The sequence below is a fragment of the Vitis vinifera genome, chromosome 18 (assembly GCF_030704535.1).
Source record: "Vitis vinifera cultivar Pinot Noir 40024 chromosome 18, ASM3070453v1".
NCBI classification, from domain to species: domain Eukaryota; kingdom Viridiplantae; phylum Streptophyta; class Magnoliopsida; order Vitales; family Vitaceae; genus Vitis; species Vitis vinifera.
Genome location: NC_081822.1, coordinates 11,285,956 through 11,310,625, shown reverse-complemented (window position 1 = coordinate 11,310,625; position 24,670 = coordinate 11,285,956). Strand labels below are relative to the sequence as shown.

The 24,670-nt window shown below is 36.9% G+C and overlaps 4 protein-coding genes across 19 annotated transcripts; 2 read left to right on the top strand and 2 right to left on the bottom strand.

The window, feature by feature from the left end:
* The first annotated feature begins 1,729 nt into the window (after positions 1 to 1,729).
* LOC100247127 (purple acid phosphatase 2) lies at positions 1,730 to 7,315 on the top strand. The gene is made up of 9 exons (XM_002280837.5): positions 1,730 to 2,125; positions 2,229 to 3,129; positions 3,606 to 3,806; positions 3,910 to 4,021; positions 4,342 to 4,571; positions 4,906 to 5,044; positions 5,543 to 5,763; positions 6,691 to 6,812; positions 6,929 to 7,315. The coding sequence occupies exons 2-9, from the start codon at positions 2,950 to 2,952 to the stop codon at positions 7,125 to 7,127; spliced, it is 1,404 nt and encodes a 467-aa protein (XP_002280873.1). The 5' UTR covers positions 1,730 to 2,125; positions 2,229 to 2,949; the 3' UTR covers positions 7,128 to 7,315.
* Positions 7,316 to 7,796: 481 nt separating this feature from the next.
* On the top strand, positions 7,797 to 13,742 carry LOC100241989 (purple acid phosphatase 2). 16 transcript variants are annotated; one of them, XM_010666450.3, is made up of 10 exons: positions 7,799 to 8,137; positions 8,575 to 8,640; positions 8,726 to 8,911; positions 9,524 to 9,724; positions 9,834 to 9,945; positions 10,164 to 10,393; positions 10,836 to 10,974; positions 11,457 to 11,677; positions 12,725 to 12,846; positions 12,956 to 13,742. In XM_010666450.3, the coding sequence occupies exons 3-10, from the start codon at positions 8,732 to 8,734 to the stop codon at positions 13,155 to 13,157; spliced, it is 1,407 nt and encodes a 468-aa protein (XP_010664752.1). In that variant the 5' UTR covers positions 7,799 to 8,137; positions 8,575 to 8,640; positions 8,726 to 8,731; the 3' UTR covers positions 13,158 to 13,742. The 16 variants fall into 16 exon arrangements, with proteins under 16 accessions (XP_059590708.1, XP_059590709.1, XP_010664753.1 ...); XM_002280847.5 differs by having other exon boundaries at positions 7,799 to 8,288; XM_019216667.2 differs by having other exon boundaries at positions 7,799 to 8,321.
* A 372-nt stretch (positions 13,743 to 14,114) lies between these two features.
* LOC100264271 (dehydration-responsive element-binding protein 2D) lies at positions 14,115 to 15,222 on the bottom strand. The gene has a single exon (XM_002280857.5). It carries the CDS (start codon positions 15,097 to 15,099, stop codon positions 14,413 to 14,415), a length of 687 nt encoding a protein of 228 aa, XP_002280893.3. The 5' UTR covers positions 15,100 to 15,222; the 3' UTR covers positions 14,115 to 14,412.
* Positions 15,223 to 16,270: 1,048 nt separating this feature from the next.
* Positions 16,271 to 24,244, bottom strand: LOC100259096 (probable GTP-binding protein OBGC2). The gene is made up of 10 exons (XM_010666439.3): positions 23,936 to 24,244; positions 22,629 to 23,128; positions 22,347 to 22,438; positions 21,929 to 22,012; positions 20,574 to 20,651; positions 19,304 to 19,504; positions 19,116 to 19,223; positions 17,850 to 17,924; positions 17,499 to 17,719; positions 16,271 to 16,855 (listed from the first exon to the last, which is right to left on the bottom strand). The coding sequence occupies exons 1-10, from the start codon at positions 24,028 to 24,030 to the stop codon at positions 16,780 to 16,782; spliced, it is 1,530 nt and encodes a 509-aa protein (XP_010664741.1). The 5' UTR covers positions 24,031 to 24,244; the 3' UTR covers positions 16,271 to 16,779.
* Positions 24,245 to 24,670: the final 426 nt, after the last annotated feature.

The window sequence follows — 24,670 nt, the reverse complement described above, 5'->3', positions numbered from 1 at the left end:
TTGGTTTGAGGGGGATATTTTTCTTCTCCTAGATAACCAAGGTCTGTCATCATCAAAAAGTGGGAGATTGTTAGCCCAAAAGTTCTCCTAATCAGGTTTTGATGATAACAAATCATGGTTAAGTGACTAATTGGTTTGATTGGTAAAGAATTTCAGGTATAAATTCGAAAATTCATTAAAAGACCAAATGGATACAAGATCGAGACTTTCGGAAGACTTTTAATCATAGGAAACAAATGTAAGATGAATGCATGGGTGTACTTAGGGTTTACATATCTTTTTATGCATCTTTGGAAATTTCGGTTTGTTCTTTAAAGTTGCAATTTCATTAAAACCCGAGTTTTATCAAATGTACCTTAGGTAAAACGTTTCAAAATTGACATATTAATTTACCTAAAGACCTTGCTTAAATGTTAGAAAAGAAAAAAAATGAAAAAAAAATAGGTTTTCAAGGCTAAAAGGCTTAACTAGTTGAGGGTCTAGGCAACCGGCTCAACCGGTTGAGGAATCGGTCGACCGATTGCCCTTGTCCGGTCGAGAAGTGTCAAAAACACTCTCTCTCATTCAATAGCTTTCCTTTCCAGGTTGAGGTTCCCTATTTCCTGGTTGAGGTCCGGTCGAGGCAATAATAACCTGCCAAAACATTAAATACTCCAACGGCTAATAAACCGATCAACCCCCAGCTCGACCAGTTGAGGCTGTCTTTTTCTTTTCTTGGCTCCTGAGCTTAGAAACCTATAAATTGAGAGCTCCACTTCATTTATGACATAAAGAACACTTGTTCTTGCCTTAAAAGCTTTCATTTCCTTCTTTGTGCATTCAATCTTTACTTGCATATCCTTTAGTGCACCCTTGTGAGTCATCCTAACTTTGTTTTGTATTTGAACTATCATTGAGTTAGGTTGAGGGATTCATTTTTGTAAAAACTAAGTGTTAAAGCCTTTAAGAGGTTTGAATCTTGAAGAGATTGTGTAAGAGTCCATTGGAACCAAAATTCAAGTGTAAGAAAATTAGAAGCTTAGTTGAAGCTTCAAGTTAGTGAAACACTCACTCGGTTAGAAGATTGAGGAGAGTGGACGTAGGTAAAAAATTGTCGAACCACTTAAATTTGTTGTGTTAAAAAAGTTTTTGAAAAACCCAATTCACCCCCCTTGGGTGTTTTTCGCATTTAAGCATAACTTTTATTTTCTCAATAACAATATTTCGAAAAATATTTTTCAATTAATCTTTCCTTCATCAACTATTTCAATAAATGCATTTGTTAACATAAATTAGTTAAAACAATGACAACATAGAATTAGTTTCTACATAACTATATGCACAAATCATGTGTATTAAAAATATGTGAAGATATATATAAGTAAATCAATTTTAAAGTAGAACCCAAAAGAAAGGGAAAAAAATGAACAAAACCATTTTTAGGGCAAATTAAAAGTGATAAAATGAGAAGTAAAAAGCCCACATAAGATTTTGTATTTATTTTAATAGTTATTAAAATTCTAAAAGTTAAAAAAAAAAAAAAAAAAATTTAAGGGTCGGAATAGGATGGATATAAGAATTTCCAAATGCAACTTTTGATTGGGATGTTTTTTAATTTTCTTCCTGGACATATCCATATAGCCAAACACATCAAATTTGGAGTTATTTTAGAACCCACTGTATATCTAGATTAAAAAAAAAAAAAAAATAGTTAGTTAGTGCAAAAGTCTATTTTTTCCCTTCGCAGATAGAGACGTCTACCGTTGGAATCATCTACTTTCATGGAGTCATAGAATGGTCCCGGACTCGAAAGGGCTACTCGTTGCATCTCGTTCACAGATACGCTGAGGCGACACGAGTCACAAGGTGATAAGTTGAAGTCGATGAAAATTAGATCAACAACATTACAATGGCCTTTGCGTGTGAAGCATCAAAACCCTAGACCCACTCCCCCTGATTTTTTTTTTTTTTTTAATTAAGCTCTGATAAATGGTAGATAAAGACGCGACCCCCTTGCGTACAATATTAAAATTGACAGATTATCTGCTAGGCGGTGGGGCCTTCTCGCACGTTCGGCTCAGCATAAATCGGGAAAGCTGATCATGCTGGATTTTTATCCAAACCATACAATCTTTTTCTCGAATAGGTAACCTGCAGAACATTTTTTTTTAGTTCGATGATTTCTTCGACTTGATATAACGCAAAAATTGTTAGATAAAGTAGTTGATTAACTGTCTTTTTCGTATCAGAGACTTGAAGAACCGAGCTTGATCAGGAATTCTTACAATGGGTCGCATCTTCTGGTCTTTTTGATGGAGATCAACCCACATAACGTGTGGCCCTGTGGGCACTCAGTTTTGTATTTAAGAGGGATGGTTCATAGACCACCATGTGAAGAACCAGGAGCATAGTGTCATGGGTGATAATATAATTCTGACTTTCATAATATCTTGCTTCAATGATTTGTGCAGGGAAGAAGATTTTCCTTATGAAAATGATTTAAGTGGTGCATATTCGTATCAAAAACTGAATATTCCATTAGGCTTTATTATGCGAACTAATAGTCTGATAGAGTTTGACAGTTTGACTAGCTGTTGGATCTTACTTCCTAGTTATCAACACTGGAAATGTATAATTTGTGAATCCTCGTCTGGTTTTACTATTGTTCATCTTCTTACAAATGGGTGAACCAGTTTGATATGTACAGATGAGTTGTTGGATGATATAAATGCTCTACGAAATCATCTTGTGCCTTCACTGAGATGGTTATTGGTGTCTCTTCATTTGCTTGGAGTGGTGTAGCCAAAGGGGTCTACCGCAAATGTAAGTGAAAACCCAGTACGTATATTCGGATCAAAAACGAATATTCATCCTGCGTTTGGCATATAAAGCTTTCGGAGCTGGGATTTTACAATTCTGTGGAGGGTTGATGTTTGGAGGCTGGATTAAATATTGAATTGAGAGAAGGAGATGGGAATTGGATGGAACTATGCTGGTTTTGTTCTTCTTGTGGTTTTTCTCTTGGATGCTGGAGACTTTTGTGATGGTGGGGTGACAAGTAGTTTTGTTAGAACAAAAAACATATCTGCTGATATGCCATTAGACAGCGATGTGTTCCAAGTGCCTCCTGGTTATAATGCCCCTCAACAGGTGTGTTTTCGGTGCCATGAATTTGTTTCAAAATTATGTTTTCTTATCATTTGATTTTGGACACGGTTGATCTTAAACTGCAGAAACACTTTAGGCACGACCCCTAATTCAAAAAATAAATAAATAAACAAAGAAAATGAATGCTAGACTGTTCTGATTTCAAAAGAAACAAGAAGCTGAAATTGAAGGCAATTTGTTGTTTGTTTGTTTCTCCTCTCTCATCTCTCTCTACCTTTTTTAGTTTGTAATGGAACTAGGCCCTTCATTGCTAGAGGTTAACAAAAATTTTGAGATTAAAAGCTTTAATATGTTTTTCACTAACCAACAGAGCTTCAAGGTTTTTTTTTGGTCATGTTTGCTGTGTTTTTCACTTTCATAACCTCACTGGGATGCCGCAGTTTGTAATTTTTATGGTTTTCCTCTTTGATGCGGTAGATGTATGCTTGTTTTCTGACTTCTTAATGTTGCTTTTGAAGGTTCACATAACACAAGGGGATTATGAGGGGAATGCCGTGCTTGTGTCTTGGACCACTCCAGATGAGCCAGGTTCAAGTACTGTTCTTTACTGGGCTGAAAATAGCAAGACCAAGAGTCATGCCAAGGGCATTGTTCTTACCTACAAGTACTTCAATTACACTTCTGGATACATACATCACTGCACCATCAAGAACTTGACGGTGTGTGCAGATTGTCATCTTACAGCCTTAATATATTTTCACATGATCAATTTAATTTCATAGTTTGCAGTTTTTAGTTAAAAAAAAAAAAATTAATTTGCAGTTTGACACAAAATATTACTATGAGGTTGGAATTGGGAATTCTACACGACAATTCTGGTTTGTAACTCCTCCCAGAGCTGGCCCTGATGTTCCCTACACTTTTGGTCTCATAGGTATTTTTTTTTTCCCATAAATTTGTTGTATATGTATATTTGATATGATCATTGTAGTTTGTGACTGTATTTTGCTTTCAAATAAAGGTAGTTCATGGTTATACAAACTCTTCCCATTTTGGATTTACTAAAATCATTATTTGGATACAACTTTGGTCCTAAAATGCCATCAGATATGCTAGATTGCAGAATTTAACCAGGCAAATGCATGTTTTCCAAGAGAATTTTACAATTACACACTCTTTCGTTTGAACACATGTGCACTATATTTGTGTTTTATGACCTTACCATGATCTCATTCTATGTGGCATTGTGAGCAGGGGATCTTGGTCAAACTTACCATTCAAATAGAACACTTACTCACTATGAGTTAAGCCCAATTAAAGGACAGACAGTATTGTATGTTGGGGACCTGTCGTATGCTGATGACTATCCATTCCATGACAACGTCAGATGGGATACATGGGGAAGATTTACAGAGAGAAGTGCTGCTTATCAACCTTGGATTTGGACTGCAGGAAATCACGAAATAGATTTTGCTCCTGATCTTGTAAGCATTGTGTCTCCCGTTCCCTATTGTTAAGCAGTATTTCTTTTTTCTGTGCTTTTGACTTGAAAGCTTTTCTAATTGTGACCTTGGTGCTTTCGGATTGTCTTCAATCAACAAGCTTTACCATGGTTCTGATTTGAACTCCCATGTCAATTATAAAATATATGCTTGCAAGAGTCCAGCCATGATTATATTTGTGTATACCCCCTGTATACATGCGGCTTTTTAGCCTTTTCTAATATATTCTGATCGTTTATCTATCAAAAAAAAAAAAAAAAAGAGTCCAGCCATGATTATACCTTTCAAATTTACCAAATCTTGGTGATTTTTGCAGGGTGAATCCAAGCCATTTAAGCCTTATACAAACCGTTACCATGTGCCATTTTTAGCATCAGCTAGTACATCTCCATTATGGTACTCAATCAAGAGAGCTTCAGCATATATCATTGTCATGTCATCTTACTCTGCATATGGTAAGAATTTGTAGATTTCAATTGTCTGCCTTACATGGTATAAATCACATGGCAAGGAAAGTAGTTAGTGCACCAGAATGTGCATGAAATGAGATACAATTCTGAAGTGGTTTGTGTGTTATAAATGTCAAAGCAGCAAGACAGTCATGATGATTGAGATTAGTGATCACAATCATATTTGCTACTGCTACATGTCAAGGGAAGTGCTCCATGTGAAGCACTAACTAGAAGATTTTTTTGTGGTGCTTAATGACTTGTTTTGATTGGAAAGATGCTATTGGGAATTAAATAATATTTTAGTAACTTGAATATGTTATGGATCGCACTCTTTAGCAAATTAGCTTTGGGAAAAATGTTTCTTGCCGAACATCAACGCATCAGAGTCCATAAGTCAAAAGCACATGTAGGAAGCTGTAGAAACATTACTTGCTTGTTTATTGTGGTTAACATGAAAGTATGAAAATATGCTGAAAATCTACTTGATTCTTTTACTTGCAGACAAATACACTCCTCAATACAAATGGCTTGCAAATGAGCTACTCAAAGTGAACAGGACTGAAACACCATGGCTTATTGTTCTTATTCATTGTCCAATATATAATAGCTACATACATCATTATATGGAAGGGGAAACCATGAGAGTGATGTATGAGGCATGGTTTGTGGAATACAAAATTGATGTTGTCTTTGCTGGTCATGTTCATGCCTACGAACGATCGGTAAGTGTGTATTCTCTTGGAAACTAACTTTGTTGGATTCAAAGCAAGAGTTTCTTTGGTTAATATAAAATTTTGAACCTTAATCTCTAGTTTCTCTAATGGATCTAAATGTTAGTGTCTTATTAGCTTTTGAAGTTCATATTCACTTCTCTCTAATGATCCAGCCATCCAGGTTCATAGTTCTTGTTGTCTACTCTGTCTTCCTCTCTCTCCTCTATGTTGCCCTTCTCTACAGGGACTGGGGACTGGTCAGGAATGCTTATTTTCTGTATTTCTAGCCATGCTAAAAACATGATCCACATGATATTAGCATTTGGCAACCCCATGTGCTTCCTAGTTGAAAATTATATGTCGAGTTTCTGGGCTCCAAATAATAGATTTGACTTACAGCTCTATTTAGTGGCTTAAGTTTGGGTTTATAGGTTAGTCCTGTCTTGCTTGAGCATTTTACTGCTTTTACATAGTTCTCTGCACATCTTTGGGGATAGAAGTGAGAATTCTCCTAACATTCTTCAACTAACCAAAATACCTTTCCATTATCTTAAATTCATAATTCCATAGCTATACACTTGTCATTGTCCTTGAAGCAGCTTCCTAGACTGTCTTAGCAATTCTTCAACAAGCACATTATCCTATATGTTCATCATTTTGCCTTGAAGCAGCTTCATAACACTACCCTGTGCTGGGTGAACATTGCATTTTTATTTTTTTGCAAAAGGGTTTTCAACTGAGGTTTGAACCGCAAATTGTACAGACAAACTGTGATTTTGTTAATGAGGCAATCTAGTTCAAGCATTAACCTTCCATGAGAAAATGACTTCTATTGAAACACAAGGTGCCCAAGTGTTTTGAGTTGCTCGAAACAATATATAATCATATACTCATAGTACTATTATTTATTTATATCCAAATGATTTTGCATCTCAGGAACGCATATCCAACATTGCTTACGATATCGTAAATGGGAACTGCACTCCCATACCTAACGAATCTGCTCCTGTTTACATAACCATTGGAGATGGAGGAAATCAGGAAGGATTGGCGACTGGGTACCACCTATTAGTCCTTGTTGCTTTTATCTGCTCCACTAGTTGAAACCATGATATAAATTCTCTAATTTTGAGGTATTGAAATTTCCAACTGCTAACTGGCTCTTATTTTGCAGCATGACAGAGCCGCAGCCAAGCTACTCAGCTTATCGTGAAGCCAGTTTTGGTCATGGCATTCTGGATATTAAAAACAGAACCCATGCTTATTTTGGTTGGAATCGTAATCAGGACGCATATGCTGTAGAAGCTGATTCAGTATGGCTTCAAAACAGATACTGGACCTCTTCAGAAAAATCCTCTATAGCCTCATCATGATCAAGAACAAGTCAGTTAACTCATATGGAAAATTCTTGCTTCCATCTCAAATCAAATGTTCACTGTCCCATTTGGTATCTTCCCATTGTATCTGCAATTCCTCAAATGTCTCTTGCATTCATTCTAAAGAAAGGAAGAATTTTGTATGGGTTCAATCTAGTGAATATATCGGCCAATTCTGAACTCCACTATAGAGGAAAAAAAATCAATGTGGGCCGAAGTCCAAATCATCATTTCTACACCACAGTCTAAGTAGAGATCAGTGGATTCATGATAAGTTCTTTGCACCAAAATAAACAAATCTACAAACAACCAATAAATTATTGTTTAATTATTCCCCTGCTAATCGAAGGAGCTACAAACTTTGAGTTGAAGTAATGATATAATTGAATTATCAGAACTACTTCCCTTTAAGAATTCCTTAAACAAATCAGCCACCCATTTTTTAGAACAGCTTCCATCTTTCCCCATCTTTTTTTAAATCATCTTAGGACCTCTCCTTACTATTTTTTAGACATGAAAAACGAAAAGAAAAGACAATGTTATATATCCAAAACCTCAGTTATGATATCCCTTCTCTCCCCGTTCACACCCACCTCATTGATCACTACGTGGCCATTTGGGGGGCTTTAGGCAGTATCTCGAAACAAAGCTTTACTGTAGCTGTCCCTCGAGAGTTTTTTTATTATTATAAAAAAACCCTGGAGAGGTTTATTTGGTTTACCCTTCAAAACTTTATGGCTGCAGCCGAATTCAATCACAAGGGAGGGAGAGAGAGAGAGAGAGAGAGAGAGAGAGAGAGGAATATGAAGCAAGAAGGAATTAAGTAAACGATCCGACATACTTGGAGGTAGCGATCCCACGTTGTGCTGGAGTGGAGTAAATGATGATGCCCACGTTTTATTGCAGAACAATACTCCAAAGTGGAAAGCGTAATTGATGATTGGGGGGCAATTGACACAACACCCACAGAGAAAGCACCGGAAGTTTGGCTCCCAACTTTTATACTTGTACGGTTCTAACTGTCAGTCCTGGTAACATATATGATGTGATACTGTTGCTCATGCCCTTCAATGATTGGAACAAGATAAACCTCCCAAGAAGCATCCTGCATCAACGATCAGTGAATAAAAGCATTCTCATGAAAACGATTTAAGCCGGGTACGGATCCGGACTAGAAAATGAGAATATTCCGTGAGTCTGCATTAACACGAAGGCATGGTATCAAGCAGTTGACATTTTGACTAGTTGTTGGATCTTCGTTATAAATACTGAAAAGATATAGTTTCTGAATTCTTATCTGTCTACTATTGTTCCCTTCTGTCCTCATAAATAGTTAACCAGTCTGACATGTATATTCTATAGATGTGATGTTTGGATGATGCTTTATACAGTCATCTTTTACCTTGAAACCAACTAATGATATTTCTTCCATTTCTTGGAGCAGGGTGGAGGTTGAAGGACAAGTCGGTGGATTTATTGATATCAAAGACGAATACTCATCTTGCCTTTGGTATATAAAGTTTTCGGAGCTGGGATTCTTTATGTTGTCTTGGATGATTGGTGTTTGGAGGCTGAATTGAACATTGGATTTACAGATAGAGATGGGAATAAGATGGTATTGTGCTGGTTTTTTTCTTCTTGTGGTCGTCGCCTTGGATGCGGGATACTTTTGTGATGGTGGGGTAACAAGTAGTTTTGCTAGAACCAATAACATATCTGCTGATATGCCATTAGACAGTGATGTGTTCCGAGTGCCTCCTGGTTATAATGCCCCACAACAGGTTTGGTTTCAGTGCCATGAATTTGTTTCAAAATGATCTGTTCCTTATCGTTTTGATTTTGAGTATGTTCAAGTTCACGAACTGCCAAAAAAAAACCTTAGGTAGACCCCTTTGATTGATACAACTCAAAAAAGATAGCTTAACTTTTTCTGATTTTCAAAAAGGCAACCCATCTTAAGCCAACAAAATTGGTTTTCTTTTCACTATCAGAGAGAAAAAAAAAACAAGGGATTTTCTTTTTCTTTCTGTTTTTCTATGTAATTGAAGCATCTTCATTGGGACCCAAGCTTACCATAATTCCATATATGATAAGACGTACCAGATGAAGATAAACTTAGTTGTAAGCCAAATAGCCAACTTGGAGTTGGGTAGAGGTCAGAGAAAAATTTGAGATTCTAAGTTTCAATATGTTTTTTCTTTACATACTATCACTTACCAAAAGGCCTTCAGGGATTTTTATCTTATTTTTTGTCCCATTTAGTTACTAATGTTGTGCTGCATTTGTCATTTTCATAATAGTACTTCATGCCATGGTCTGTAATTTTTCTTATTTTCCTCTCAAATTTGGTAGATCTATGTTGTCCTCTGAGTCCTGAATGTTGCCTTTTGAAGGTTCACATAACACAAGGAGATTATGAGGGGAATGCCGTGATCATATCTTGGATCACTCCAGATGAACCGGGTTCAAATACTGTTCTCTACTGGGCTGAAAATGGCAAACACAAGAGTCATGCCAATGGCATTGTTCTTACCTACAAGTACTTCAAGTACACTTCTGGATATATACATCACTGTACCATCAGGAATTTGGTAGTACGTGCATCTTTTTATCTCACAACCTTTAATAAATTTTCATGGTTTGTCGGTTCTCACTTAAAATTTAACCGTATGGAACTTAACAACTGAATTACTATCAATGCAGTTCGATACAAAATATTACTATGAGGTTGGGATTGGGAATACTACACGACAGTTCTGGTTTGTAACTCCTCCCAGAGCTGGCCCTGATGTTCCTTATACTTTTGGTCTCATAGGTACTTTTCTTTTTCATCAATTTGTTCTGCCTGTATATTTGATCATTGTAGTCTAGAGTTAAATTTCGGTTCCTAAAAAAAAATAATTTAACCAGGAAAGGACAGGTTTCTAAGAAAGTTTTATAATTTCACTCTTTGGCTGAACTCATGTGGACTATATTTGTATTTTCCTTTTGTTGGTTTTATCATGATCTCACTCTATATGGTTTTGTGAGCAGGGGATCTTGGACAAACCTATGATTCAAATAGAACACTTACTCACTATGAGTTAAGCACAATTAAAGGACAGGCGCTATTGTATGTTGGGGACCTCTCTTATGCTGATGACTATCCGTTCCATGACAATATCAGATGGGATACATGGGGAAGATTTATAGAGAGGAGTTGTGCTTATCAACCTTGGATTTGGACTGTAGGAAATCACGAAATTGATTTTGCTCCTGATATTGTAAGGATTATGTCTTCTATTCTCCATTGTAAGGCAATATTCATGTATCCTGCCCTATGAATATCTCCTGTTGGGTTAATCTATTTTGCATCCAATTGATAATTTCCTCCTTGAAGATCTAGTGTTGAAAGGTGCTTTACATATGGAATGATACTGTTTTCATGACCCAGCATTGAGAAATTAATTTTCATTTGAAACTTGAATCAAGTTTTCATCTATACCTGATAGCGTATAAACACAATTGAATTCAATTTCTGTGCTTTTGGTTTGAAAGCTTTGCTAATTGTGAGCTTGGTGCTTGTTGATTGTCTTCAATCTACTTGTTCTTTTGTTTATGGTTCTGATTTGTACTCTCTGCATCAGTTATAACATGTATGCTTGGAAGACTCCACATTGATGACTATACCTTTTGAATTTACCATATATTGGTGATTTTTTGCAGGGTGAAACCAAACCCTTTAAGCCTTATGAATATCGATACCAGGTGCCGTTTGAAGCATCAAAAAGTACATCCCCATTATGGTACTCAATCAAGAGAGCTTCAGCATATATCATTGTCATGTCATCTTACTCTGCATTTGGTAAGGGTCCGCAGTTTTCAATCATTCACTTTCACTAGTATAAATCACATGCCAATGCATGTACTTACATGCATCAGAATGTATATGAAAATGAGGGAGAATTTTGAAGTGGTTTATTTGTTCTAAATGTAAACCAGCAAGACAATATATCAAGATGATTGAGATGTTAATTTATGGTCATGTTTGCTACACTAACTAGAAGCATTTCCGAATGGTGCTTAATGACTTTTTTTTTTATTGGAAAGGTTCCCTAGCTCTAGCACATTAAATGCGTTAGTAACTTGAACGTTTCAGGAACCATCTTAAGCATATTAGCTTTGGTTAAAATGTCTCTCTAAAAACCAATGTCACCTGTGGTCATGATCCATATTTGCTCTATAGAGGCATCATAGCTCGTAAGTCAAAAGCACATGTGGGAAGTTGCAGTAAATACTGCTCTCTTCTAAATAGGCTAAAATTCTACTTAAATCTTTTATTTGTAGGTAAATCCACTCCTCAATACAAATGGCTTTCATATGAGCTACCCAAAGTGAACAGGACTGAAACGCCATGGCTGATTGTCCTTATGCATTGTCCCATGTATAATAGCTACATACATCATTATATGGAAGGAGAAAGCATGAGGGTTATATATGAGCCATGGTTTGTGGAGTACAAAGTTGATGTTGTTTTTGCTGGTCACGTTCATGCCTATGAACGATCTGTAAGTATGCAATTCTCCTCTAAATTACATCGTTGAGTTTGAAGCAAGAGTTCTTTAGTTCATGTAGAATTCTGTACTTTTTAAATCTTATTGGTTTCTCTTTTAAGTCCATATACACTTTTCTTCAATGATCCAAGTTCTTTACTTGGTCTTCTTATCTGTCCCCTGGTTTACCATTATCATCTAGTGGTCAAGCCGGTGGTTTAAGAGGAATGGTTATACTCTATTTCTAGACTTGCCAAAAAACATGGTACACAAATATGTTAGTAGTTGAAAATCACTTAGGCTTCCTAGTCAAAATTCTGTACTGAATCTCAGGTTTTGGAATATGAACTAGACTTGTAACTCTATTTAGTTGTTACTACTTGAGTTTGGGATTATAGGTTGTCTTTGTTTCCTTGGCGGATATATCATACACTAATGTCACAGGTATTTCGTAAGCAATTATGTGAGACATTTGAAGTTCCTAAGTCACTTTTTCCTGTACTTAGTTTACACAACCCCGAAGCTAAAGTCAGAGTGTGACCGGATACAAGCTAGAATTCTCCTAACAATTAAGCAAGATATTGTCTCATAAGCTTAAACTCATTGTTCCAAGAAGTATGGCTCCATGACCACCAAAGTAACCTTTAAACTCATGAGTCACTTTCCTTTGAAGCTTCTCCTTAACACTGCCTTAGCGGTTCTATGCTGTCTCTCGAGGCACTGGTTCATTACAGTGGTGTAATCAATTCCCTGGGAAAAATAGTGGTCCAAACTTACTACTCCTGTGATTCACTGCCCTCCTTACATGCTTCACACAATGGGAAAAACAATTTCTCCAGATTTTTGAACATCTTTGGTTCTAAGAAAAATTTAGAACCCAACATATTCTAAATGCATGAACATAGAGTAGGGTCATTAACGAGACCATCAAGTTAAAATACAACTTTTGTGAGAAAATGGCTTGTGTTGAAACACAAGCGATCCCACATGTTTAAGAAAATTAAAATGCGATCAAATACATTATACCGTTACTTTAAAGTCCAATATTTCCATGCATCTCAGGAACGAGTATCAAACATTGCCTACAACATTGTAAATGGGAAGTGCACTCCCATACATGATGAATCTGCCCCTGTTTACATAACCATTGGAGATGGAGGAAATCAAAAAGGATTGGCAACCGGGTATTCTGAATATTGTTCGTTGATATATGCTTTTACCTGCTCCATTAATTAAGTTGAAACCCAGCAAAAATTTTCAACTCTTTAATTGATTCTCTCTAATAATTTGCAGCATGACAGAGCCACAGCCAAGTTACTCAGCCTATCGGGAAGCCAGTTTTGGTCATGGCATTCTGGATATTAGGAACCGGACTCACGCTTATTTCGGTTGGAATCGTAATCAAGACGCGTATGCTGTAGAAGCTGATTCTGTATGGCTTCACAACAGATACTGGACCTCTACACAAGAGCACTCCTCCATAGCTGCATCATGATGACACGGCCATTTATTTGATCTACAAAGTTCCGTCTTTCCTATCAAATATGGTTTATGGTTAACGGTTTACGGTTTACGGTTGCATCAGGCATCCCCCCAGCGCCTCTACGCTTGGTGATCAGGCGATACGTTTATTCCATGGATTAGTACAAAGTTCCCAGGTTATAAATAAATAAAGTATCGCGTGTGGGTTCCACCTGCGGTGTCGGCTTCGATGCTGAGCGTACGACACGATGTCCGCAAGACTCGGATCCATGCCCATAACTCTTCGTCGAAAACCCAAAAATTGAAGACGTTGTTCGTTGGAGACGTTGTTCGTTGGAGACAACGTCGTCAACCGAAACTATACGCACGAAGTCTTATCAGATAGCGTATCTCCTTTATCTTATACACCCTAAGAGAGGAGCTTCAGCACATGCCACTGTCTTCTCTTTGTCTCTCACTATCTCCTTTATGTATTTAAGATTGATATAGCAATCTAATCAGCACATACCATCATCTTCTCTTCCACCCCTTGTAAAAATTTGTGGTTCCTACTCGCATGATTTCATGCATATGAATTGAGATGCTAGCTAATATGACACATGAATATATGTATATATGTGAATATCAAACAGGCAACGTCATGATCATGATAATCGGGGACAGTTTAATTTAATTAAGTCATGTTTGATGGAGCTTCGGATAGCTTCAAAAATCTGAACGGAAGCTTGGTGGTTCATGTTAATTGAGAAGTGGCATATGTACATGAGGGAGAAAACGATGAATAAGGGTAAAGTGGATGGGTCCAAAGACCTTCAACCAAAGGCCAACGTCATCTTCGTCAGCATCCACAGCTGCCACAGACAGGACATAACCACAGAAATGGGATTTTGTTGAACGTACCATGTATGTGACATATATATATACGTTGAATATGAAATTTATTTCAGAAAAAAAAAAAAAAAAAGGGACATGTGAAAAGGAGCACACAGTTTATACACATCCATTTATTCATACATACATATAGACACCCCACATGTTTTATGCATGCAATAGCCATGACAAACGAGGTCAAAAAAACCCAAGCGATGTCATGGCTGTTAGTGTACATACAGTCTACAGAGAGCATATGTATAGTTCCATCCATCCATATTCATACCTGACACATAGACATCATGACATAGACATACACACAAACACATATAGCATAGAGGCATAAGCGTAGAGGCATAGCCGGGAGTTTTTATGTATATTATTCCAGGAAGATTAAATCACGTGCGCCAGGGAGACTGCAACATTTCCCAGCTGTTTCCATCGACGAGGTTGCTCCCGAAAATTTCAGTATCATCGAAGGCAGGGAAATCCATTGACATCAGAGTCTCAGTCCATAAAGAGTCGTCAACCTTAGGCAAGGTCACGTTCATGTTTGCCCAAACACCCTCCATTCCATCATCATTTTCCCCGTTTTTCTCGTTGATAGCGGTTGGTTTGGCATGGGGCGGAACCTCTTGGGTAGCAGGAGAGGGGACCACTGAGTACTTGTGATATGGCGGTGTTTGGATGTTAGGCCGGGGTAGAGGGGTAAGAGATGGAGGTGTGATATTTGGATTGGGAGGGATTTGGTTATGGGTGAATTGAGTGTTGGCAGGAGGCTGAGCGCATAGTTCAGGCAAATTAAGCTTTGCCTCGGGGCCGTAGAGTTTACGGGCGGCAGCATCATAAGCGATGGCAGCTTCATAGGAGGTGTCGAAGGTCCCTAACCAGAGACGAGCACCGCGATTGGGTTCGCGAATTTCGGCCACCCATTTGCCCCATGTTCTCTGGCGAACTCCTTTGTAAGTGCACATAGCATTCTCTGGACCACCTTTGCCTCTCATGCACCCTTTTCTGGAACTGGCTTGTGCGGTTTTCTTCGCTTGTTTTCTCTCTCCGACGCCCATGCTTGGTGATTTCAACATTGTGGAGAGGGAGGGGAGGGGGGGAGCTGATTGATTTTAGTGATAGGCACAGCCCCCCCTTAAGGTCTCTAGTATTTATATTGCATGAGCTTGAGAGAAAGAGAGCTGTACTGAAACGTGTCTGAACTGGTAGGCTCGGACTGATACTTGGCATGATGAACGTGTCTGATCGTGTCATTGCTAAACCACACTGGGCTTCTCTCTTGGACAACACTTGGCTTAGGCGTTTTTTTTGTTTTTGTTTCTTGTACAAAAGCTCTGGTGGCTGACTAGAAGAAAGAGGTTTTGAAGGGTTTTGTTTAAATAGCAATTTAGCATTTATTTTTGGGCTGGGGGCAATCGGTTGTGGATAAGCCCATGTTGGGAATCCCAAATATAGCACATGACTAATTGGTATGGCTGCTTGATACGTGTGACTGCTCCCATGCGGTGGTGAGGCCTGCATGCCATTCAGCTGCACGCTCGGCAGCCACTTGGGATTTCATGCAAACCCCTTGGGCCCCACTTTTCCCAGTTTTCCTTCTCCGCTATTTACTTCACACTCTCATACTGAATCTTCACGGTTCAGCCTCGCGGCCTCAGGCCTAGCGTCTTCACCGCAGGCTTGCATTTCCAACGCAAGGCTGAGCCCAGGCCCAGCCTTACAGGTAAGACAGGACAATTTGGGGTACAATTCATCGAGGCTTCCAAACTATGTTAAGCCCAGGCCAACCCTGTATTTCTACGCCTCAAGGGTGTAAATGGGCCCGCCCAGACTCGGCCCTGAAAATTATAGGCCCAATCAAGGGTTCAGGGTAAACTTGTGTGGCTGGAGCCTCGAGCCAGCGGAGGTGGGTGGGGAGAGCCGGAGAGGTACAGGGCAAGTGACAGACATCGTGCTAAAACTTTAGATACTTGACTACATTGGTTAATCCAAATACAACTGAGAATTGTTATTAAGATAAAGATAAAATCCAAACATGACCTAATCATTAAACAGATAACGCACCATATAACCATTCAATAATCACATCATGTTTAATACAAGTCAAGATTGCACTTAATCGAATCCATATAATTAACCTTTCAATATGACATGTTCACGATTCAATTAACCTAAAGCCAAACTCATGAAAACGGCGTAAGATTAGAATCATATTAATGAATCATATCAAACTTTACCGCCCCAAAGTAAAATGCTTAAAATCAAGAATCTCTATTATTTTGGCCTCCAGTAATTCACTCACAACCACCTATAAATGCCCGTATGCAGTCGCAGTTATACATGCTACTTGTTAAACACAAATTGCTTGCATAGCCATTTCACATAAGAAATATAACTGGAACAAAACTAAGAAAGTGTAAGATGCAAGACCATGTGAGAAGCCTAAGGATCCTTTACTGAGGATTCCAAGGTGTGAGAAACATTAAAAATGTGGGGAGCCATGGGGAGGACAGGTTAAGCAACTGAGTATTGTATACAATTTTCAGCATAGGATTAAAATCGTGCCCAAGATGTTGCACTTCGGATGCATACTGTAGCTTTAAATGGCAAGGCGCGGACAAAGTTTCAGGGGTTTATGCATTTGAGCCCAAATTTTTGTTAGCACCACATTCAAAAGCTGGTGACTTGATCAGGTCAGTTCAGTGTCAAGATAATTCACAGCTTCCAGACCATCATGGTCTCATGCTTGGTTTCAATTATCCATTGGCATCTTGGCACTTCCTTAAAGCTGCCCTTATCTCCTTCAACATCTCATTTACCCTTATGCCTTTCCTGAAAGAAAAAAAAAAGCAATACAAAAGAAACACTTAGAATGGTGAAACAATCACAATGATATCAAAAAACTTGTTGAAGCCAAATCTTACTATTCTTGGAAATCAATTGAAATTTGAAAACAAATCTAATTTATCAAAAGCGAGGTCAGAGATAGGGCCAGAAGCCTTGGGAGAGGTTTTTTGTTATTATAAAAGAATGCCGGAGAGGCTAATGGAGTTTAGCCTTCAAAATTTAAAGACACGCTCCAATGTTTCTGCTGCTCATAGTGGGAATGAAATTTGATTGGGAGAGAGAAAGAGAGAGAGGAAGGCATATCAAGCAAGGAGAAGATATTTTCCTCAATGAACAAAGACTTCCTACCAAACCGCTGTAGAATACACACAGGAAGCACAATGCCAAAAATGTTTTTTAACACCAAGGCACCCCACTCTAGCTAAATAATGACCATTTAAGTGCCCCCATAGGAATCCAAGAAAACCAGTCAGTTCTTTCAAGAATATCCTTTTGCTAATTCATTTTTAATGATACTTTTGAGCAATCTCCATTTTTGGCCTTGTTAGCTACAAATGATCAAAAGGTCAGATAGAAACAATCAGATAAGCATATAAGACAAAGCTTAGTAAGTAGCTGATGAACTTACAAAACACTGACACCAACAACAGCAAGGGGCCATGGGTAGTCCTCAATTTCTTTATCCTTCCTATCTTTATCAGGAAAATCCAAAGAAAGAACATTTGCACCTTCACTGTCAGAAGGCAATGACTGAATTGCATCTTCAGTGCCGTTTTGAGACGAGGAAGGTATCTGCTCACTTCCAATTTTCATTATTTCTTGAGTCAAAGATGGAAGTCTATCCATTGCCTGGAACAGCAAGCAATATATATATATCTCAATCAGGACGGTAATACCACAAAACATGATTCACTGGCAGAAAAATAAAACCAATTTATTAACAAGATTCCACCAAAATTAAAAAATTTCAGCTCCATGCCTTAGGAATGTCAATTTTATTTAACACCACAACGTATGGCCGTTCAAGGTAATTAGGATTGTACATCCGCAGTTCCTGCAAAATCAGAAAACCTGTTGTTTTAATAAATATAAGCGGGGAGAATAAAAAATAAAAGATTCAGCATCTGATTCATTATAAGTACTGGAGTTTGTAGCTCAGATTAACCATGCCAATCATACTTGAAATATCTCATAGTTCAAAATAGTCCAGAGCCAGAAATAAAAAATTAAAATAAGAAAAGCTAATCACAGAGAAAAGAACTAATCATCATTATCTTCAAAATACTTTCCTTACAGGCTCCTTTATGAAGGAGCAATCTCTAGCCCTGCAATCTGACCACCATCAAAACTTGCATACTCAACTCAGCTTTGTCCCTCCAATTTGGGGTTAGTATCATAAGTCCTTTTTCACCATTATACTCTCGCAGGAACCATATTATTAACTAATACACCACTAGAAAACCCTTCTTTACAACCCAACTCAGATCCTTTTTTCCATCCTCTTGTCTTGGCAAAATCTTCCACTCAACCATACTGCTCCTCAATGATGAAATAGATACATAATGAAAAAAAAAAAAAACACAATTTATTTGCCACTATTGCTCTAAACATGCAATAGGGTCAATGTGCGAGTGGTCAAATTGTTTGAGACAGCCATAAGCCTTGTAGCCCAAAGTAGTATCTGGGTACTCATCTCATCTCTTAATGACAAGTTCAAACTTGCTGAGTTAGCTCTTATAGTCGGCACAGAAGATAAAGCTTTGCACATGATTTTCATTTCAATTCAAATGATTAGGATCAAAGAGAGAGCACCTGGAATTTTCAGTACTGAGTCAGTCCTCAGGTTTTGAGTATAAGATGGTGCTAAATGCTTTGAATAGCTGAATAATGGAATGAATAGAAACCTTTGGCTTTATATATTTGATACATGCAAAATCTAAGATAACAATTTTATTAGGGGAAAAAAAGAACATCTTATGCGACATATATAATGTAAATAGGTCTTTGTAACAATTATTACTCAAATAGGGTCTTCATATCCAATTACAATGGAACCCAACAATATAGACCTGAATTCTCTAACTTATATCCAGCCAGGGTCCACCTTACTCATAAATATTTCAGATTGATTCGTTAATGGCAATAATATTAATCAGGCCCAAAATCTAAACATGAAAGTCAAGTGAACAAGGAACTCTAGAGAAGAAATGATGAAGCAAGACAAAATATGAGATTCAAGATATACTTCTTTGACAGTTCTGTAGTCCTTCACAGGGTCCTCAGCAGCAGCATCAACAACATGGACCAAAAGCCGTGTCCTCCTCAAGTGTCTCAAGAAATTGCGACCTAAACCCTACAAGATGACAAGGCTTCAAGTTTAACAACTTTGACCTTTAGAATAAGCTGTTGAACAAGATGCAACAAGTGAAATACCTTCCCTAGATGAGCACCTTCAATAAGACCAGGTAGATCTGCTAATGTTGCTTCTGATGAATACTTCCCTGCCCCTAAACTGGGGTCACCATCAAGGCGTCCAAGGTTTGGCATTAATGTGGTGAAAGGATAATCAGCAATATCAGGTTTTGCAAGTGTAATAGCAGCCAATAGGGTAGATTTTCCAGCATTTGGAAGTCCCTAAGAACAAGAGCAAGTAAATTTCTAGCAATTTGAAAACTACTCTACTTGCTATATGTAATATTAACCTATAATCTAGTACTCTTATCACATGCTTAGACAAATGAGCCAATTTAATCAAAATGGACCAATACCCAGGTTGAGAATAAAGCTTATTAGAAATTTCAACCATGAAAATAATGAACAACTTTGCTGATATTTTTCATTTCATTATCATTCTCCATTGTTATTCTCTCCAGTAAAACTCTTGCTATTCAATTTAAGCTAACAATTATTATTATTATTATTATTATTATTATTATTTAAACTCCAAAATGCAAAATCCTCAAAATGGTTCCCATAATCCCCTGCTGCAATGGATATTATTTAAAGTTCCCAAAATAAATTCTTTTGCAACAACTGAAGTCCAAAACACTGAAAAATTAAGAACCCATTTGATTCATTCACAATAAGAAAATTTTCACACCACCTATATTATCATTGTCATCCAAATCAGATTCTTCATTTAGAAAGGATCCCAACCATTCAAATAGTCCTATAGTTAAGTAGGTAAGATACAATGAATGTGGTGCATATTCTTTTCCCTAAATTTAAAGACAGGTTATTCACATGTTTATGGATTATGACCAATTGGTTGGGTTCATACAGGTTCAAGTTAGGTTTATTCAGACAGACCAAACTTCGAAATAAGTCAACTTGTTTGTATCAAAAAATAGTCTTAAAACGTCATAATATGGATAACACTTCAAAATATTTTTCTTTTAGAGAAATAACAATATAGATGGCTGCTGGTTAATTCAGTGTGGAAGCTAACCAAAAAATGATTGGATGGAGAAAGTCCACAAAATCAAGTTTGATTTATCAGTGCTAGATAAGTGAAGTACCAAGGTTAGGAATTTCTATAAGCCACTCATTTTTTATATATAGTCATCGTTGAGTCATGGATGTTTTACTACAGAAAGGGCTTTGTCAGCTATGACACCATGAGAACCCAGTTACTCAAGAAACCACAGATGTGTGAATGTTCAAGAGTGATAAAAGCAAAAGGGGAACCAAAAGCAATACTTACAACAAGACCAACATCAGCCACTACCCGTAGTATCAACTCCAAACTAACCTCCTCCCCAGGCTGACCAAGGACTAAAACCTGCAATTAATTGAAACCAACAAATACATTTGTAAGATAGGAAGGCAAATCACCTACAAACATTAGCTAGCCATAAATAGTAGTATTATTGACATGCATTACCTCATTTCAAAACATATCAATGTATAAGATTTCTTCTTGATCAAGTGAAAACATAGCATGCATGCTTAAAAGTTGCCTAGTGAAGTGTTTAACCTAGTTCATGTGTGCATTCCTGTTGAACACAAGGGAGGGGGCCCCACTGACATGGTACAGATTTTATTTTATTTGGAATTTGATTATTATCTAGAAACACAAGGGCAAGGCTTTACCATCCTTACAATCAGGATGGTTAAGGTTTGATGATCTATTAGAGAAACTATTTGGAATCTACTGGACCATGACATGCATTCATGATAAACTATATAAATGTCAAGTCAAGATGGCTGATATTTGGAATATATTGGATCATGGAAATGCATTCATGATCAAATATATAAATCTTGATGTTGCCTATAAAAAAATTAAAACAAAAAAAGATCAAACATATAAATGCAAACATATGATAATTAGGTTTCCAAAATGACTAAAAAATATTCCATCAACCTGATGCTTGCGCAAAATAGTACTGGCATATTAAATTTGTCAAATTATGATGCTTTTATAACTAGCTCACTGCATGCAAATTACAGCGCTAACTTTCAGTAAACTTCTTTCATTTCCCTAGCTTTGGTTGATAAACTACAAAGGTTACCATTTCACAGGCCTACCACTTTTACTTCAGTAACTAGCTCATTGCATGTAATTCACGGGCCCAACTTTCAATAAACTTATTTTACCCTCCAAGCTTTGATTGTTAAAATATCAAGGTTACCATTTATAGCTTTGTATCCACTCCATATTCCTGCTATGTTTGGAAGCTCTAATTTAGTTGCATTTCAACACATCAAGAACAATACTGAAATTAGAATAGACAAATTTAGAAATGCCTGCCCAAAAGGATGAATAAATAAATTAATAGATACCCATTCAGAGAAAACAAGATTAGTGCATGCTCTAACACAATTTGGAACAACGTTAGAGAGACCGTGTCTGATTTATATGGTTATGAGGAATTCCATTTACAAAAAAAAAAATAGAACGCAAGACAGGAGCTAGTCAAGCCAAAATGGTTGCATGAGAATACGTTATATGATTAGATCCACTTGCAAGGCTGCATGAAGCTTAAATGAGATGTTTTTGAAGAAATATGAATTAATCATTAAAAAGAAAACATAATGTGCAATCTTCCTCTTTACCTTATCATTGTCATCTCTCATCACATTTGTGGTTAAAGCCATCAATTTTTTCCTTTTATGCTCTGGCATTTCTATCAAGCTAATCTGCCACAAACAAAAGATAAGGCATATTACTGATCAAGATGGAGTATGCAGGTTCAAGTGCGTTAACAATAACATCAGATGAATAGATACCGGTGAGGTGTATGTGCAGAAGAAACCTAAAAAATAAACCAAAATAACCTTCTCAGTTCAACTAAATCTTATTTTTCAAAATCCAGTAAACTAAAACTTTCAAGAATACCATTCAATCAATTACAAGAACTGATATTTCATGGAAAATCAAGAAGGAAAGATCATCAGTGTAGCCAAATGCATCAACCTCAATATTGAGTACCACAGATACAAGATGCTGGAAAAAAAAAAAGGGATGGCTCACCCCTCCTTGCCCACCCCTTGCCACGAGAATTTCATCGCCTGGTTGTGCTAGATCTGCCAGAAGCTTCCCTCGCTTACGCTTTACAACTGTGCCTGTTGCATAAGCAAAATTAATAAAAGAATTTACATGAAAATGTACAACCTTGTTTAAGATATTAACCATATCATATGCTTTTCATTTGTCGGATCCTCTCTCTGATGATTCCCATTCCATTACTAGCATAAAGGCATGAAAATCTACCACAAGTCTTAATAAAATCAACAATGCAGGTAACATACAAACCTACAGGCACAGGAATACGCAGTGTCGGTGCAGCAAGTCCATCATGCAATTGGGATGTTAAAACACCCATGGCATCAACATTTCCCCCACGCTTTGCATTGTGCCGGCTCTTCTTGTGAAACTCCAGTAATGAATCTTCTCCCTCATCTGCATAAATTATCACACCCCCTCCATGTCCACCCATAGGAAGGATAAGTGAACCATCAAAATCCCTCTTATACGAACTTTTCTTCCTCATCTTATCCTTATCATGTTTTCCTTGTGGCTTTGAAGGAGCTCTCTGGTTAGGCATGCTAAGAATTGCACCATGGCCTCCATCTCCAGAACGAACGGTAATAAGTACCTGATCGAAGTATTTGTGAGGTTCCCTTATCAATGAAGAAGGACCCGGGGAGGGAGATTCCTTGGTCCTCAGGGAAGGAGATTCTTTTTCCCTGGTAAGTCTGCACTTAAGTGTGTACTGGCCACTACTTCTAAAACTGCATCTTTGTTGATTAAACCTATAAATGAAAAAGGCAATAGGAATAATTATTGAAATAAAACGAGCAGGAAAAAAGGGTAAAGTTGGAGCCGCCTAGCCATTCTGTGAACAGAGTATTCTAACCAAAAAATAAAGAAATAAAACATAAATTCCAGAACATGCTAAGAGTATAAAATGCGTCTGTAGAATATTTCCAAGAGATATGAAAACATAATATTGTATTCATGAATTCATAAGAAATGCAATTTCTAATTGGAGGGAATTCTATAACAAGCAATGCGTAGTTACAGTGCATCGTAGACATAAATGGACAATTGTGCATATATGGTGTAAAATATGAGTTCTAGATGTTCGATGAAATGCCAATTAGCCTCTTTTTTCTTTCCCCTCATTTTGCTAGAGCTTTCGTGCAAGATAATTCAATGCACTGATAAAATTTGCACAGCTACTACACAGAGTCTAGAGATATGAGAACACCACAAAAGAGAGTAAATAAATAGGAAAAAAAAAACACCATAAAATATATTCTGTTTGGTCGCAGAGAAAATGCAGGGAAAGTGCATCACATACTTACCTAGTAAAGTTTTCATTATCTGATACAGTAGACTGACCCTAGTAAAACCATTCGGCCAAATTGAGGTGAGGGAAACCAAGTGAACATAAAACAAAATTCAAAATTTTCATTTTTTCATTTTTTTTTTCTCAGTGGTAGGCGTCCCGATGGTCAGTTCAAATTAGAGTTTGTCGATTCTTTTGTTTAAATAAAGAGAAAAATTGAAGAAAAACGAGTTGAAAATAAAATTTGGGAGAAGAATTAGCAGAAGACCTTTTTGGGAGAAGACGATCCGGAAAGAAGAAGGAGATGAGCGTATCGGTGCCGAAATGCAAGTTGGAAGACTGTAGAGAAACAAGAGGTAGCATTTCTGAAGTAAGCGAACGTACACCCTACACAGGGAACAGGATGATGGCTTACACGGGACTGAAGAGATATTTCCAGGGAAAATGACGTTTTATCAAACGGATAAAACTAGACGGAAGGGCGAAAACGGTTAATCTAATCTGGAAAACTCGCCGTTTCGATACTCGGAGAAAGTCAAAACAAAGGCAGGAGAGAGGCTGCCGGCCAAGCTCCTTCAGGATAAAAGAGAGAAACACCGCAAAAATAAAAATATCAAATATTTGAAAAATATTTAGTTGAAATAAACACAAACATATTGTACTTAGATTTTATGAAAATATTAAAAATATTAACAAAAAATATCAAGAGATATATTAAAAAAAAAAAATTAAAATAATAAAATAAAATATAAATATATATATATTAAAGTTATTTTGTGTAAGTGTAATTATTTATCTTAAATGTTTTAATATATTTGTATTTATTTATTTTAAAAATTAAAAAATAGTTTGATTAGAAAAAAAAAAAATTATTTTAAATAAAAAATTAAATTAAATTATATAAAATATTTTATTTAAGATTTAATTTTTAAAATTTTATTATAATGGTGACAATTTTTTCTATTAATATTAATTTATTTAAATAATTAAAATTATTAATAAT

Bases quoted from the DNA above. Each gene is read 5' to 3' on its own strand.
- LOC100259096 (XM_010666439.3), bottom strand. From the start codon at position 24,030: ATGCTACCTCTTGTTTCTCTACAGTCTTCCAACTTGCATTTCGGCACC. The intron at 23,129-23,935 runs GTCTTCTGCTAA...TTTCATTTATAG, and splicing joins GATCGTCTTCTCCCAAAAAG to GTTTAATCAACAAAGATGCA. The intron at 22,013-22,346 runs GTGAGCCATCCC...TGTTTGTGGCAG, and splicing joins CAAGGGGTGGGCAAGGAGGG to ATTAGCTTGATAGAAATGCC.
- LOC100264271 (XM_002280857.5), bottom strand. From the start codon at position 15,099: ATGTTGAAATCACCAAGCATGGGCGTCGGAGAGAGAAAACAAGCGAAG.
- LOC100241989 (XM_010666450.3), top strand. From the start codon at position 8,732: ATGGGAATAAGATGGTATTGTGCTGGTTTTTTTCTTCTTGTGGTCGTC. The intron at 9,725-9,833 runs GTACGTGCATCT...CTATCAATGCAG, and splicing joins GTACCATCAGGAATTTGGTA to TTCGATACAAAATATTACTA. The intron at 12,847-12,955 runs GTATTCTGAATA...AATAATTTGCAG, and splicing joins CAAAAAGGATTGGCAACCGG to CATGACAGAGCCACAGCCAA.
- LOC100247127 (XM_002280837.5), top strand. From the start codon at position 2,950: ATGGGAATTGGATGGAACTATGCTGGTTTTGTTCTTCTTGTGGTTTTT. The intron at 4,022-4,341 runs GTATTTTTTTTT...CATTGTGAGCAG, and splicing joins CTACACTTTTGGTCTCATAG to GGGATCTTGGTCAAACTTAC. The intron at 6,813-6,928 runs GTACCACCTATT...CTTATTTTGCAG, and splicing joins CAGGAAGGATTGGCGACTGG to CATGACAGAGCCGCAGCCAA.